Source organism: Pseudomyrmex gracilis, unplaced genomic scaffold (assembly GCF_002006095.1).
Source record: "Pseudomyrmex gracilis isolate BER0280 unplaced genomic scaffold, ASM200609v1 scaffold_78, whole genome shotgun sequence".
Classification (NCBI taxonomy): Eukaryota; Metazoa; Arthropoda; class Insecta; order Hymenoptera; family Formicidae; genus Pseudomyrmex; species Pseudomyrmex gracilis.
Genome location: NW_018020662.1, coordinates 69,769 through 86,673, shown reverse-complemented (window position 1 = coordinate 86,673; position 16,905 = coordinate 69,769). Strand labels below are relative to the sequence as shown.

General features: G+C 44.8%; 1 protein-coding gene across 1 annotated transcript in view; it reads left to right on the top strand.

Moving 5' to 3' along the window:
* Positions 1 to 16,905, top strand: part of LOC109855013 (low-density lipoprotein receptor-related protein 2) — a 31,804-nt gene that overhangs the window by 12,083 nt on the left and 2,816 nt on the right. The window contains exons 3-23 of the mRNA XM_020428754.1: positions 230 to 361; positions 1,520 to 1,774; positions 1,955 to 2,209; positions 2,313 to 2,429; positions 2,586 to 3,457; positions 3,534 to 4,035; positions 4,132 to 4,885; positions 4,968 to 5,684; positions 5,769 to 8,330; positions 8,521 to 9,169; positions 9,279 to 11,475; positions 11,630 to 12,197; positions 12,316 to 12,559; positions 12,686 to 13,293; positions 13,407 to 13,699; positions 13,783 to 14,300; positions 14,441 to 14,678; positions 14,776 to 15,030; positions 15,127 to 15,633; positions 15,737 to 16,706; positions 16,795 to 16,891. Of these exons, the coding sequence (XP_020284343.1) occupies positions 230 to 361; positions 1,520 to 1,774; positions 1,955 to 2,209; positions 2,313 to 2,429; positions 2,586 to 3,457; positions 3,534 to 4,035; positions 4,132 to 4,885; positions 4,968 to 5,684; positions 5,769 to 8,330; positions 8,521 to 9,169; positions 9,279 to 11,475; positions 11,630 to 12,197; positions 12,316 to 12,559; positions 12,686 to 13,293; positions 13,407 to 13,699; positions 13,783 to 14,300; positions 14,441 to 14,678; positions 14,776 to 15,030; positions 15,127 to 15,633; positions 15,737 to 16,706; positions 16,795 to 16,891 (13,310 nt within the window). The remainder of the gene's footprint in view (positions 1 to 229; positions 362 to 1,519; positions 1,775 to 1,954; positions 2,210 to 2,312; positions 2,430 to 2,585; positions 3,458 to 3,533; positions 4,036 to 4,131; positions 4,886 to 4,967; positions 5,685 to 5,768; positions 8,331 to 8,520; positions 9,170 to 9,278; positions 11,476 to 11,629; positions 12,198 to 12,315; positions 12,560 to 12,685; positions 13,294 to 13,406; positions 13,700 to 13,782; positions 14,301 to 14,440; positions 14,679 to 14,775; positions 15,031 to 15,126; positions 15,634 to 15,736; positions 16,707 to 16,794; positions 16,892 to 16,905) is intronic.

Here is a 16,905-nt window from a genome sequence, read left to right as displayed (position 1 = left end):
AATCGACAGCCGGCTGATTATATTCGCGCAATTATAGCACCAGTGCAATTTGCTCTCTCCCGTCGCACGAACAATGTTGCGTGTAACACACAGACTGCGTGTTTGCGTTATTTGTTTGTTTGTTTTTCTCGTTACAGTGTGATATACAATTTTTTTCATATTATTGATACCAATGATTTGCGCATAACTAAGCGTCATCATTTAATGTATTTTAATTGGATTTTTTCAGCGCCGCCCGACTGCGAGATCGGCCAAATTACATGCGGGCAGTACAGTTTCAACAAGACGTACTGTATACCTCCTCATCAACGATGCGACATGACTGTCGATTGCGTTGACGGCACCGACGAAGACGGCTGTAGTGAGTGCAATTATCCTTATCGTCGTCAAACATGACTGTTTGATTTTCTTGTTGTTTCAATAATTATGTTAATTTTAACTCCACACATTGAGTATACTTTATTACACATCGTACTTTTTATACACAAAACAATTATTCAGTTTTAAATATCATTTTTGCTTGACTGTTCTTCAACTGCAGTTTGTCTCGAATGAAGTGAAAAAAATATGAAAAAAAAAAAAAAACAATCTCTTAATCAGAGATCAACATAATTATTGATAGACTATCTTTTTCATGAATATCAGTTGCGTCGCTCTTGCGACGCCTAGAGGTATTAATTATTGCGGATGTTTCACACCAAAACAGACATGATAACATTATCATCGTGACAAGGCCATTCGCATAAGTGCATGGTTAAGCAGCAGTTCTCTTTGCGCACGATTAGGCAGATTGTTCGTGCCAAAAGCCACTAAATTATCATGCTGTCGCGATAATTCGCTCGATATTTTACATCTTGTTAAATTACTGGCATCAGCCAGTTAACGAGTAGTCGTGCGAATGGAAAAACATGTGTAACACCTTTTTGAGTTTTCGAAATTAGACGATAACACACAATGACTCCGCAATCTACAAATTTAATTTTCTTTCTTCTTTATTATTCTTTTTATCTTAATATCGCGCATGAGCATGTGAAAAAAAATCACGTTCCGTGTTGTCGAATCGGGCGCATTTTGCATGTTTATCAGCGCGACGAACGTGCCGCAACAGGTGATCAAGATACAAGTGCCGCGCATTATGCACGACTAATGCGAGTTATTACGGCAAGACTGTTTGGACCCAGAAACGTGAGCTTCGGGTCGCCTTTTGACGTCCGTTATGTAAAAGCAACGTGTGCCACTCTATTTGTCACGTCTCGCACTCGCAGACGTGCAATTGAAGCTTTTGTAGAATGTACTAGCAAATGACTAGAATATACACACACACACTTGACACTTTAATTGTATCTCAAAAGTTTGCAACGTGACACGGTTTCTTTTGAAGCTTGCAAAGTTCGCAAGATTAACGGAATGTTTATTCAAACAAAAGTTGAACCATTTTTATTGACACTTTTTCTTAATTACATAGATAGAAGTTATTAGAAGAACAAGACCGAACAGGAAACTCAATGTTCTGTTGCAGTGTACAGGAAGTGTCAGCCGGACGACTTCAGGTGCGGCGGCACAACACCGGAGCTTTGCATACCCAAAGAAAAAAAGTGCGACGGTTACTTGGACTGTCGTAATGGCAAGGACGAGGACAAGTGCGAGGATCAGGTAAAACCAGCCTGCCGATTGGATCAATTCAGGTGTAACACCACGCACCGATGCATCGAGCAAAGTTCGAGGTGTAATCACAGAGACGATTGTGGTGACAACAGCGACGAAGAACATTGCAGTGAGTTCGCAAGTTTTGAGATATATTTCATTTAATTGTGCGTATTTATTTGTGTTCACCACATTTATATGATTGTATATATATTGTTTACAACATGAAAATGTAATCTTATAACACGATAAAACATGTTTAATTTTAACAAAACGAGCAACATAAACAAAAGACTTCGATAATGTACAGATTTCCCGCCTTGTACTAGCGACCAGTTCCGATGCGCCAATGCACTCTGCATTCCCATAGCATATCAATGTGACGGTTATAGAGATTGTCAGGATGGTTCTGACGAGAAATCTTGCACGGCAACGGTTTGTCCGGGAAACAAATTTACGTGCCCAAAGGGCACGCAGGACGGAAAACTGCTGTGCATCAATCCGACTCAGCTATGCGATGGCAAACAAGATTGCGCGGATGGGGCCGATGAAAGAGTACATTGTTGTAAGTGTTAACGACACTTTATTTTATTTTTTTGTATAGATTTGAAAGTTTAGGAAGTAGATTATGGGACATTTTAAAATATAAAATTTTCTTCGTATCGTAGCGACCGACTTGTGCGGTGCACTTGGATGTCAACATAAGTGTCAAGCGTCTCCTACAGGAGGGACTTGTTATTGCCCCGAAGGAATGATTCTTGCCAATGATTCGCGGACCTGCATCGGTATGTTATTTCGTTATTATTTAAATTTCAAAAGATAACACGCCAAAAATAATTTGGTCGAGTTGAAAGTTTTTAAATAAGAAGACAAGAATTATTTCGTTGTATAAATTTTAATGTTTTCTCCTTTGATCAGTCAATTAATCTTTTTTCGTGCAGATCGAGACGAGTGCTCCGAATGGGGTTTCTGCGAGCAACTGTGCGACAACACCGATGGATCGTACATATGTAAATGCGCGCCAGGTTATATTCTTCACGGACGTAACAAATGTCGCGCTCAGAACATTTCCGCTTTGGAGCTCCTGTTCGCTCAGGATCGCGCGGTGTGGCGGATGAGCGCGACCGGCGGAAATCGTAAAATAATCGCAAACACTACCGGCGCCAGCGGAGTGGACTATCTGTATTCGCAAAATTTGCTCTTCTGGAGCGACATGAAAACGCGAAAAGTGCACTCGGAGTCTCTCAACAGCGCGGTCTCGCCACGTGATGAATTGATGTCCAATGTGGACATCAGTATGGCAGGTTCTTGGGGTCCCGTGGCCATCGCCGTGGATTGGGTCGGCGAGAAACTCTATGTGGCGGATTCCATCGTGCAAAAGGTGGACGTGTTCGAATTAGACGGACGTTATCACGGAATCGTTGTGGGCTCCAATCTCACTAATCCAACCGACATCGCGCTCGACCCAACGGCAGGTCTTATGTTCATCGCCGACAGCAAGCAGGTTCTTCGCGCCAACATGGACGGAACCAACGCGTTTCCCGTCGTTTCCGAGGCGGCTTACAAAGTCTCCGGTTTGGCTGTGGATATTATTGCCAAGAGAATTTATTGGTGCGATTCACTGTTGGATTATATTGAGACGGCAGATTACAGGGGTCGTCACAGAGTCATGATTCTTCGTGGTACTCAGGTACCTTCTCCGATCAGACTTACGCTTTTTGAGAACAGAATATATTGGACGGATGGCACCAAGCAAGCTATCATGAGCGTCGACAAGACTCAGGGAGATTATTCCATTCAAAATATATTCAAGGTAAAAAAAAAACTTTTGTTTAATCTAAGCGCTAGAAAAATATTTAGTGTCATTAATGATGTAATCTTTTTTCAAGGTGCGTGATGTCAAAGGTATAAAAGCCCTACATCCACTTTTGCAACCAAATATTCCTAATCCCTGCGGAAATAACAACGGTGGTTGTCAGCACATGTGCATTGTCACCGCTTCTAGCGATCAGAACTATAGATTAGGTTATCGCTGCGCTTGCGACATCGGATGGCGATTGGCGAACGATATGAGAAACTGCAACCTGGTGCAAGAGTTTCTAATGTATTCGCAGCAAAGATTCATTAAAGGTCGCGTGCTCAACCCCGTCATGGAGGGCTTCAGCGACGCTATTCTACCGGTGGTATCCAGGCGGGCTCGATTCGTCGGACTCGATTACGACGCGCATGATCAATATATTTATTACAGCGACGTTTTGCAAGACGTCATATACAGAGTACATCAGAACGCGACCGGACGAGAAATCGTTCTGGCTAGTCAAAATGAAGGAGTTGAAGGTCTCGCGGTCGACTGGGCCGCGAAAAACTTGTACTACATCGATTCGCGCAAAGGTCAGTTAAAACAAGTCGTTTGAAGAATCTGACAATATTGGCTATCGAGTCAATGTTAAGATGTAAAAAAAACAAAATTATTTTTTATCTTTTCAGGTACGCTAAACGTGCTCAGCACACGTAATGTCACGTATCGACGAACATTGTTGAAGAACCTGAAGCGTCCTCGCGCGATTGTAATCCACCCTAATCACGGATTTATCTTCTTCTCCGAATGGGATCGTCCGGCTAACATCAGCAGAGCTTATGCTGATGGATCCAATCTAATCGTATTCCGAAACCTGTCTTTGGGCTGGCCAAACGGATTGGCAATTGACTTCAAAAAAGACCGATTATATTGGTGCGATGCTCTCTTGGATCATGTACAACATTCGAACTTGGACGGTACGGACGTGCGAACGATAGATTCCAGACTGATCCGTCATCCGTTTTCTATTGCAATTCACGAAGACTGGATGTATATCACCGATTGGCGTCTCGACGCTATTATTCGTTTGCACAAGGAAACCGGCGAACAAGGGAGCATTTTGGTTCGCGAACCTGCTACCAATAGACTTTACGGTGTGAAGGTCTTCAGCCGTGAGATTCAAGTGACCACATCTAATCATCCTTGCACCATTAATAACGGTGGTTGCGAAAAATTATGTTTTGCTATTCCGGATAATTCTACAACATACGATGGAGTGATTTTCCCCGGAATGAACATCTCACCAAAGCTCACTCAAGTATGTGGATGTCCTTACGGAGAACGCCTTCTAGAGAACGGCAGAAGTTGCACGGCGAATCCCGAAGGAGAACCACCTTTACAGGCCTGTCAGCATACTTGGGATTTCACTTGCGCAAACCAAAGGTTCGTAAATTCTTGATGAATTGATGATTAAAAGATAAATAATAAAAGTTTGAACATTTTTAATTTTTGAATCTATATTTAGATGTGTGCCAAAATCATGGGTGTGCGACGGTGAGAACGACTGTTTGGACAACAGTGATGAAATGCAAAACTGCACGAAACCAACGTGTAGCGCGAATGAGTTTCAATGCAAATCCGGACGCTGCGTTCCGAAAACATTTCACTGTGACGCCGAGAACGATTGCGGTGATTATAGCGACGAAATTGGCTGTCCAAATGTGACCTGCAGCGCCAATCAGTTCGCTTGCGATAACAATCGTTGCATCCCCGCAACTTGGAAATGCGACTCCGAAAACGATTGTGGCGACAGTTCCGACGAAGGCGAGTTCTGCGCGGCAAAAACCTGCTCGTACTTCCAGTTCACTTGTCCACGTTCGGGTCACTGTATACCTCAGTCTTGGGTATGCGACGGTGATAGTGATTGTTTCGATCAACAGGATGAAATGGATTGTCCACCGGTCACTTGTCTTAGTACGCAGTTCACGTGTGCTGATCAAAAAATGTGTATTTTAGCGTCATACAAGTGCGACGGTATTAGTGACTGTAATGACGGTTCCGACGAAGTGGGTTGCCCGTCGCTGGCGCCGGATCAGTGTAACAGCGAAAAACAATTCCAATGCGTTAGCTCGGCTATTTGCATACCAAGGAGCTGGTACTGCGACGGTACCCCAGATTGTCCCGACAAATCCGATGAACCGGAGTCCTGCGGAAAAATCGACTGCCAAACAGGATTTTTCAAGTATGTTTGCATTCATTAATCAAAAATTTGCTTTTATCTGATTGTTTCATCGATCTAAGCTAATTTAATTACATATATTCTCAGATGTCTGAACGAGAGGTGCGTGTTCAAGGCGTACATTTGCGACGGCAAAGATGACTGCGGAGACAATTCCGATGAAAACGTTGAATTGCACGCGTGCGGCCCTCCCACGTTTAAATGCGACTCCCAACAATGGCAATGTCCGAACGTGACCAATCGTTGTGTAAATATAACCAATGTGTGCGACGGCAAGCCGGATTGTCCTAACGGAGCGGACGAAGGATTGGGTTGCGATCTTGCCGAATGCACTCATCAGGCTGGATTGTGTAGCAATGATTGTATTCGAACTCCGCTCGGCGCCCAATGCACTTGTCCGGCCGGCGAAGAGCTTGGCAGCGATGGTTTCACTTGCCAAGACATGAACGAATGCGATCCACCGGGAAGATGTTCGCAGATCTGTGTGAACACAAAGCGCAGCTACTTTTGCAACTGTCAAGATGGTTACACGCTGGAAAAGGATAAACACACATGCAAAGCGTTTAATCACAGTGCTGCGTTCTTAATTATCTCCAATAGGCATACTATTCTGGTAGCCGATCTGCAGGAACAAGCACTGGAACGAGTCCCGATCAACGTAGAAAACGTCGTAGCAACCGCAAGTAATATGCACACTGGTACTATTTTCTGGTCCGACATGAAACTGAAGCGAATCTCGCGATTGGATCGTGGCAGCGATCCTCAGGATATCATCAGCACTGGTTTGGATCTGGTGGAAGGTCTTGCTTACGATTGGATCGGTCAGAACTTGTATTGGCTGGATTCGAAACTGAATACAATTGAGGTAGCCAAGGAAACGGGAGTTGGAAGAATGGTTCTCGTCAAGGAGAATATCACGCAACCACGTGGAATGTGTCTGGATCCTAGTCCAGGTGCGAGATGGCTCTTCTGGACTGATTGGGGCGAAAATCCTCGAATTGAAAGAATTGGAATGGACGGTACTAATCGATCAATTATTATTAGCACGAAGATTTATTGGCCTAACGGTCTGGCTTTGGATATCGCGAATCGTAGGATATACTTCGCAGACAGTAAATTAGACTTTATCGACACTTGTCTGTACGATGGTACTGGAAGAATGCAAGTTCTAGCTTCTTCCCATTATCTTCTACATCCTCATTCGCTTACGCTCTTTGAAGATACTATGTATTGGACTGACAGACAACTTAATCGAGTACTTTCGGCGCACAAATTCAAGGGTTCCGATCAAATGGTAGTTTCGCATCTTATCTCGCAACCTCTTTCTATACACGTGCATCATCCGGTATTACAGCCCATTACTGAAAATCCTTGTGCCAATGCTACTTGTGAACATTTGTGTCTTCTATCTCCCAGTAATCTGAGAGGATATAACTGCAAATGTCAAGTAGGATACAAATTGTTGGCCGACGGACGATGTATAGAAGAAGAAACGTCATATTTGATGGTTCTACGCGGTTCTCAGATCGTCGATATTTCTCTGACACCCGGAGAAGCTAAGACTGGCTACTTTACACCTATTGTTGGCGTAGAAGGCGGAAGATTTATTGAATACGACAGAAAAGATCATATTATTTACTGGTTACAAGGTAAAGACGGTGACGACGAAAACGGCACAATTTACACCATTCCGTACAACGGCGGTAACCGAACGGAATTCCCTAATCCTAACGGCGATACTGGTATTGTTGGTTCACCATCCACCATGGCTATGGATTGGCTCGGTCGCAATATGTTTATCGGCAATAAGTTCGCGTCTAATATCGAAGCCATCAAACTAGATGGCAAGCCGCGATACCGTACGATCGTCTTGGCGAACAATGGTAACGATTTGTCGGTATCTAAACCAAAGGCTATGTGTGTGGATCCCATTGACGGACAGATATTTTGGGTAGACGATGGTGGTTTCGGAGTACCGCAAAAAATTGCACGAGTGAATATGGACGGTACCAATCCGTTAATTCTTGCGAAAAATCTAGAACATCCCGAAGCCATCACTATCGATATTCCTAGCAAGACACTGTACATTTCCAGTCAGAATCCAGCTTTCATCAAAGCCATGTCGACGGATGGTCTAAACGTCCGCACGATTCTCACTAATGCAAACAACATGGCGTTGCCAAAAGCGTTAGCTGTCCATGAATCTTTTCTATATTATCTAGATCCGCTTTACGACAAGATTGAACGCGTCAATTTGCCGAACGGCGATAATCCAGTCACCATTGTTAACAATGATTCCGAACTTCGTACTTTGACTATTTATAAAAAACGCGCTACTGGATCTCACCCTTGTTTCAATAACAACGGCGATTGCGAGCAGCTTTGCTTGCCTGCGTCCGGAGGTACTCGTGTTTGTGCCTGCGGAATGGAATACAGAAAAATCTCCGACACGAGATGTGAGCCCTACAAGACTTTTGCAGTAGTGTCTCAACTCGATGTCGCCAGAGGTTACAGTCTCAAAGATTCCAAAGAGGCCATGGTACCTATCTCTGGAATTGGCCATCATATTCTTCACGTGGATGTGTATTACGCGGGCACTTGGATATATTGGGTAGAATTCAATCGAGGCATATGGAACGGTATCTTCAGGTGAGATAAAACTATTTATTTATTTTTGCAAATGTTAAGATGTAAATGCATTCGCAATTTTGTGCAAAGATGTAAATGTTTTTAAATTATCTCAACAATTTTATATACAAAGATTTGAGACAATCAATCACATAAATTAATACAAAATACTTAATAAATCTCTCTCAAAATTTGTGTTATTATATTCCAGAATACGACCCAATGGCACGGAGTTACAACAGATAATTAAACAGGGAATTGGTTCCAACGGAATTCGCGGTCTAGCCGTAGATTGGGTCGCAGGAAACTTATACTTCGCCAATGTTTTTCCTCACGACAACTATGTAGAAGTCTGTCGGTTGGACGGTTCCAATCGTAAAGTGCTCGTAAAGACGACAACAGATGCTCCTCGAGAACTAGCCGTGAATCCTATAAAACGATACTTGTATTGGATCGATTACGGACAGTATCCTCGAATAGGCAAGGCTTTCCTCGACGGTAGCAATTGGGTTCCTATTGTAACATCGGGTATCAGCACACCGCGTGACCTAACAATCGATCTTACAACGCACAATATTTATTGGGTGGATTCAAAATTGGATGTCATTCAAAGAGTGACTTACTCCGGTGGAAACCAGACCATCATCCGCAGAAATCTGCCAAATCCGATGGGCATTGCCATTTTTGGTGAAGAAGTCTATTGGGTGGATCGAAATTTGGCCACGGTCTTCAAAGCGAGCAAAATGGAAGGCAATATCAGCCTTCCCATCCCTGTCAGAACGAATTTGCAAAAACTCAGAGATATCGTCATCTTCGATCAGAGCAGCCAACCACCAGATCCCGGAAATCCATGTTCGCTGGTATTATCAAAATACGGATTAAGATGCGATCAATTCCGTCATTTAAGAAAATAGAAATATTTTCAAAAAAATAACTAACATAAATAATTCTTATTTTTATTATTTCCAGGTACCAAATGGCGGATGTTCTCAGTTGTGCTTTGCTTTCCCGAAAGATAATCCGAGATCATTTACGTGCGATTGCGCGATAGGCAAACTCTCTCCCGATAATCACACATGTGAAAACGTGGAAGAATATTTAGTATTCGCTACGCGAACTGAGATTCGCGCCATTAATCTGGACCCGCACAACACCAACATGCCCTTCGCGCCCGTCGGAAACTTAACGAATGTAGTTGGGGTGGACTTTGACTATCAGGACAAGAAGCTTCTGTTTACTCAGATTCGTCCTTGGGCGAAGATTGCATGGACACCATCGGACCGGCCATCCTCTTCCGACGTGCACACGTTGATCAATAAAGGAATTAATCCCGAAGGTATTTCTTACGATTGGACTCAAAAGAAAGTGTATTGGACGGACTCCTCTAACAACAGCATTTACGCGATGGATCTTGACGGATCCAATCTTGTGATGATTGCGCGCGTGGATCGTCCACGCGCTATCGTCGTCGATCCTTGTAACGGCTCGCTCTACTTTACGGATTGGGGTCGTTTTGGAACATCCGGAAAGATATTTAAAGCCACTATGGCCGGATCATTCAAACGTACTATTATTGACACAGATCTTTCACAACCTAGTGGTCTAGCGATCGACTATGAAGATCGAATGTTGTACTGGACTGATGCTGTACGCGAGAAGATCGAACGATCTAATCTCGAAGGACAGAACCGAGAAGTTCTGGTTAGCGCTACTATCTATCCCTTCGCCATCACTGTCTTCAGAAAACATATTTATTGGACAGATCTACAGCTACGTGGAGTTTACCGTGCAGAGAAGCACACCGGAGCTGACAAAATCGAACTGGTGAAGCGATTAGAAGATTCTCCCCGGGATCTTCACGTTTTCTCCGCGGCCAGGCAAGAGTGCAGCGTTAATCCCTGCAATATAAAGAACGGTGGTTGCGACCAGTCCTGTCATCCAAGTCACAACTTTACCGTCGAGTGTAAGTGCGATGACAACAGCAGGCTAGTGAATGAAGACAAAATGTGCGTGCCAAAGAATGTCACTTGCGATCCCAACAAGTTCGCTTGCAGAAACGGCAGATGTATCTCCAGAATGTGGGCATGCGACGGTGACGATGATTGCGGCGATGGTACCGACGAAGACACTAGTTATTGCTCTCATCATTCGTGCAGTCCGAACGAATTCCGTTGCAACAACGGCAGATGTATCTTCAAGACATGGAAGTGTGATCACGAAAACGATTGTCGGGACGGTAGCGACGAGGAAGGTTGCATCTATCCACCGTGTGCACCGGGTGAGTTCACCTGTGCCAATTCTCGCTGCATCCCGCAAGTCCAGGTGTGCAACGGTATCAATGACTGCAAGGACAACGTTACCTCAGACGAGACGCATGAACGCTGTCCACGTAATACCACATGCCCGGCGAATCATCTCAAATGCGAAAAGACGAATATCTGCGTGGAGCCGTACTGGCTTTGTGACGGCGACAATGATTGCGGCGACAACAGCGATGAGAATCCGATTCACTGCGCTCAAAGAACCTGTCCACAAAATAGTTTCCGATGTCCAAACAACAGATGCATTCCGGCTACTTGGTATTGCGACGGCGACGACGATTGTTTAGACGGAAGCGACGAACCACCTGGTTACTGTCAATCCGAGGGTAGAACATGTTTCGGTGACTTGTTCACATGCGACAACGGCAACTGCATACCCAGAATTTACATCTGCGACGGCGACAACGATTGTCTAGATAATTCCGACGAGGACGATCGTCATCAATGCAACGACAGAAAGTGCGACGAAGAAACGGAGTTCACCTGCACCGCGAACAAAATGTGGAATCGCGCTCAATGCATTCCGAAGAAATGGTTGTGCGACGGAGATCCGGACTGCGTCGACGGTGCTGACGAAAATGTAACTTTGCATCACTGCCCGCCGCCAACTCCTTGCGCTGAGAATCAGTTCACGTGCGACAACGGACGATGTTTGAACCGCAACTGGTTGTGCGATCACGATAACGATTGCGGCGACGGTAGCGACGAGGGCAAATTCTGCAATTCCCAATACAGAAATTGCAACAAGCAAGAATTCGCTTGTCAAAACTTCAAGTGTATTCGCCATCAATTCCGTTGCGACGGCCAGGACGACTGTGGCGATCATTCGGACGAAGTAGGATGTCGTAAGTATAATAATATAATTGCGAACAATACGATATAAATCTCAGTTTTTTTTTAACTAAATTAGTTTTTTTTTTCTTTCTCACTTATCTTATATGATGTGTTTTTATACGATTATGTCAAACATTTCACTTGACAAAAATATTACTTGTTTAGCGTCCAAAGAGAAAAACACTACATGTCCGAATCCGAGCGACTTTATGTGTGGGAGTGGTAACTGCATCGACTCTCGCTTGGTTTGCAACAAAGAAGCGGATTGCGCGGATGAGAGCGACGAGTCGCCGCATTGTTTCGTAGACGAGTGCGCTCGTATCGAAATGAACCAGTGCGGACACAAATGCGTTGACACGCCTCTCAGCTACTATTGCGTGTGTAATCCCGGTTTCAAGTTAATGGCCGATGGCAAGGCCTGCGACGACATAGACGAATGTATCGAGATGCCACAGTTGTGCAGTCAGCAGTGCGAGAACACACCCGGCGGATATTATTGCAAATGCAACGAACGTTATTACGAGAGAGAAGCCGACGAGCACACGTGCAAGCGCCGGGACAATATTCAACCGTGGATCATATTTACAAACAAATATTATGTCAGAAACATGTCGATCGACGCGTCCAATTACAGCCTGATGCATCAGGATCTGATCAACGTCGTTGCACTAGACGCGGATTACAATCAGGAAATGTTGTACTTCTGCGATGTCACAGCAAAAACAATATACAGGTACGCTCACATTATATGTTTGTTTTTTGTTTGTTTAATACTATAGCATAAAGTATAATTATAATTTATTGATGTATTTGCACGCGCGTTTAAAATGATGTACTATTCTTTTTTCCAGAGCACCAGTAAACGGCGGTGATAGAGAAGCTATAATTCGTCACGACAGTTTGGGCTTGGAAGGAATTGCCATCGATTGGGTCGGTCGAAAGTTATATTGGTTGGATCGTCACGCGAAACACCTGGACGTTGCCGAGCTCAATGGCACCAATAGAAAGACTCTGTACGTCGGAATAGCAGATCCACGCGCGATTGCGGTTCATCCTGGCATCGGATACCTGTACTTTACATCTTGGCATCTTCAGGTGGAGTTCAGTTGTTGATTTTAACTCCAAGCGCATTTTGATTGTTTCTTCATTCTGAAAGTTTATTATATTGACATACAATTTATATTTATATATTTAAATATAATTTTTTTATTTTAATTCCAGGCTTACATAGGTAAAATGGGTATGGACGGCAGCAACTTTACTCGAATTCTGACCTGGGAGGACGACATCGCTTGGCCAAACGCTCTGACAATCGATTACTTCACCGATCGCATCTTCTGGGCGGACGCCCATCTGGATTACATCGCTTTCGCCGATTTCGAAGGTCGCAATCGGCGAATTGTTCTGTCCGGCACTTCGGTGCCGCATGTGTTTGCGATCACCGTGTTTGACGATTATATTTACTGGACCGATTGGAATTTGAAGGCAATCAGTAGAGCAAAGAAATTCTCGGGCGAAGATCGTAAAGTGTTGCGCAACACCACTCATCGACCTTACGACATTCACGCTTATCACCCATTGCGGCAATTACCCTATAACAATCCTTGCGCGGAACACAACAGTGGCTGCTCGCATCTCTGTCTCATCGCGCCACCCGCCAGTTCGTACCTGCTCGAAGGATACGGTCAGCCCGGAGTGACTTCTTACAAGTGTCAATGCCCGAATCAATTTATTTTGGGTAAAGACGGCAAGACGTGCGTTGCGAATTGCACCGCGGGCCAGCATCGTTGCGGACCACCCGACGAGAAGTGCATACCTTGGTACTGGAGGTAAGATCATTTTAATGACTTAAAATATTATTGATATAATTGTCCGCCTAAACTGATTGAGACGGAAAAATAATCACGAGAAAAAAAAACAAAAAAAAAAACTTGTATCGCAGATGCGACGGAGAAAAGGACTGCAAAGATGGATCCGACGAATCGACGAGCTGCCCTCCGAGAACTTGTCGGCCGAGCGTGTTCCAATGCGCGAACGGAAACTGCACACCGAGCGTGACCATTTGCGATGGATCCGATGACTGTGGCGATCGAAGCGATGAAGCTAAGTGCTCACTCGAGTGCGGAGAGCTCGAATTCAAATGTAAATCCAACGGTCGCTGCATACACGATTCCTGGAAATGCGACGGAGACGCCGACTGCAAAGACGGGAGTGACGAAGATCCTGCTATTTGCAGTGAGTATTCGCGCACATATCGCGTGTTCCCGTAATTTAATTTCTATTTCTTAATAATATAATCCTTGTGTTTTCTTCGTAAGATAACCGTCCCTGCGATCCGAGCACCGAGTTCAGTTGTAAAAACGGCAAGTGTATTCCCAAGCTATGGATGTGCGATTCCGACAACGATTGCGGAGACGACAGCGACGAGCCGGCGTACATGTGTCGGCAGAGAAATTGCACCACCGGATGGCAACGGTGTCCCGGACACGCCAACTATCGTTGCATTCCAAAGTGGTTGTTCTGCGACGGCAAAGACGACTGCCGTGACGGTTCCGACGAGCGTCCGGAGAATTGTCCCAAGTGCGATCCCAAAATAGACTTCAAGTGCGCTAACAATCGATGTGTGCCGAAACAGTGGCTATGCGACTTCGCCGACGATTGCGGGGACGGCAGCGACGAGGCCGACGCGATGTGCAAAGACAAGTATCGCGAATGCTCCGAGAGCGAGTTCAAATGTAAGAACGGCAAATGCATCGCGTCAAGATGGAGATGCGACAGTGAGGACGACTGCGGCGACAATAGCGACGAGGAGGCGTGCCATCGGTGGGTGTGCAAGGTATGTTTCTTTGAAATTTTACAATTTGTGTTTTCTCAATTTTTTTTTGTTTCGCTCGAAACATATAATTTTATTTTATATATATATATATATATAGCGCATTTAATTTTGTTTTTATAATTCCGTTTACTTGTTGACAGAGCGAGAGTTTCCAATGTAACAGCGGCCATTGCATCGCGTCGTATCTTCGTTGCGACGGAGCGCGAGATTGCCGAGACATGAGCGACGAGATTGATTGCCCACCGAGATATCCCGGGGGACGATATTGTCCGCAGTCGCGATTCCAATGTAACAACAATCTTTGCGTCGCTTTAACCGACATGTGCGACGGCACCGACGATTGCGGCGACAATTCTGACGAAAGCCCAACCACGTGTGGTGAGTTGTCGCAAACTTTGTGCTAATTCTTTTTTTTTTTTTTTTTTTGCAAAACACAAAGGAACGGAAAATTGACGCGCACGTGTGTGTTGTTTAGCAAACTTCGAGTGCGACACGCAGAAACGGTTCCAATGCGCCAATCATAAATGCATCGCCAAGTATCAGGTTTGCGACGGAATTGACAATTGCGGCGACGGTTCGGACGAGAACAACATCACCATGTGCGTCAAACAGACTCGACCTTGCGACCCGACTTCGGAATACACCTGCGCGAATAAGAAGTGCATAGATCGTCTGAGACTGTGCGATCTCGCGGACGATTGCGGCGATTTATCGGACGAATTGGGATGTCGTAAGTTTTTTTATTCCGCAAGCGTTTCTCTTTTTCTCGTATATAATCAGACAGATGAAATCCATCATTTGAGCGATTTTGTGTTGCGATTTTCAGATCATAGCCATCATTGCGCGACGAACGATCGTGGCGGTTGCGAGCACAAATGTCACAACATTACTGACGGTGGTTATATCTGCGCTTGCTATTCTGGTTACATCATTTCGATGGATAACAGAAAGCATTGCGTGGATATCGACGAATGCCAGACCGGTCAACATCAGTGCTCTCACATCTGCACCAATCTGAACGGCACATATGCCTGTTCCTGCCGACAAGGTTTCAAATTGTCGGACAGTCTGAGTGGCGTGTGCCGTACCGAAGAAGACGATGTTGTTGTGCTGTTCTCATATGGAGAAGAACTCAGAGCCTACGATCTGCACACCAGAGAAGAGATGGATCTGATAGACAATCAAGATAGAGTTTTTACCATCGATTTTGATCCGAGAACGGAATACGTTTTCTGGATTGACGCGTATAAGAGAGCTATCAGACGATCCTACATGTTGAACGCCAAAGAGGGTCAGGCGAAGATCGGATACGCGCAAGATCTCAATATGAAAAGTAAATAAAATATAATATTCAGTTTTTTGTTGTGAAATTGGTTGTGAGATTGGTTGATTAATTAATGAAAAACTCGGTCTAAACAATTCTTTCTGATTTACAGTTGAAAGCAGACCGACGAGTTTGGCGGTGGACTGGATTTCCGACAATCTGTACTGGACTGAGGTCAGTTTTGCGCCGGAAAATTATGAAGGTCGAGTTATGGTGGCCAAATCGGACGGCAGATATCGACGTAGTCTGGTTACGACAAATCTCGGTCATTTGACATCGATAGTCGTGGATCCCGAACGAGGGGAGCTTGTGTGGGCTGACATGTCTACTCCGATGATCGAAATAGCCTGGATGGATGGAGATAGACGTCGCTCGCTTGTCTCGGATCGACTCGGCAGTCCATCGGCACTTACTATCGACTATGCTATGGACCACACCCTTTATTGGTCCGATATCAAACTGATGACCATCGAAGCGATCAGCTTGAACGGTATGAACAGAAGAGTGGTATTGAAAGGCAAACGTATCGGAGGACCGTTGGGACTGGATGTTTTTGAAAATAATATCTACTGGACCACCAGGCTAGACGGTGAACTCCTTCGACAAGACAAATTTGGCAGAGGAGTTCCGGAAGTTATGGTGAAAAATATTCCTAGTGCTTCGGCCGTTAAAATCTATCATCCGCTGAGATACAACACCAGTCTGAGAAATCCTTGCGAAAATGAACAGTGTTCTCATTTGTGTGTGACAATTCCTAGAGGCAGTCGTTGTCTATGTTCGGACAACATCGCATCTCCACGTTTGTTTAGAGACGACAGTCAGAGGCATTGCGACGCTACCAACGAGAGACCCTTGCCGGCTCCTAGAATATGTCCTTGTGAAAACGGCGGACGATGCCAAGAGGTGGACGACAAGCTTATGTGCAACTGCCGCGAGGAATTCCACGGTGAACATTGCGAAGTAGCAGCTGTCGCCGCCAGAGCGGGCGGATCTACCGCCGCTATAGTTGTTCCTGTTGTTGTTTGTCTGCTAGTATTGTTCTGTGCCGCCGCAATTTTCATGGTTCTCAAGAAACGACCATTGTAAGCATACTTTTTTACGTGTGATATAAAATAAAATATTTTAAAAATGTTTTTTTTTTTTGTTTTTACGTTTGATTATTATTTACAGCGGCAAGCCTGGTCTTAGCAGCCTCACGGGTGCACAAAGCGTTTCCTTCCGCCAGGGCAGTAATGTGGAATTTGGTACGGCCGCTCACGAAAGAATGGTACGTATGTGAAG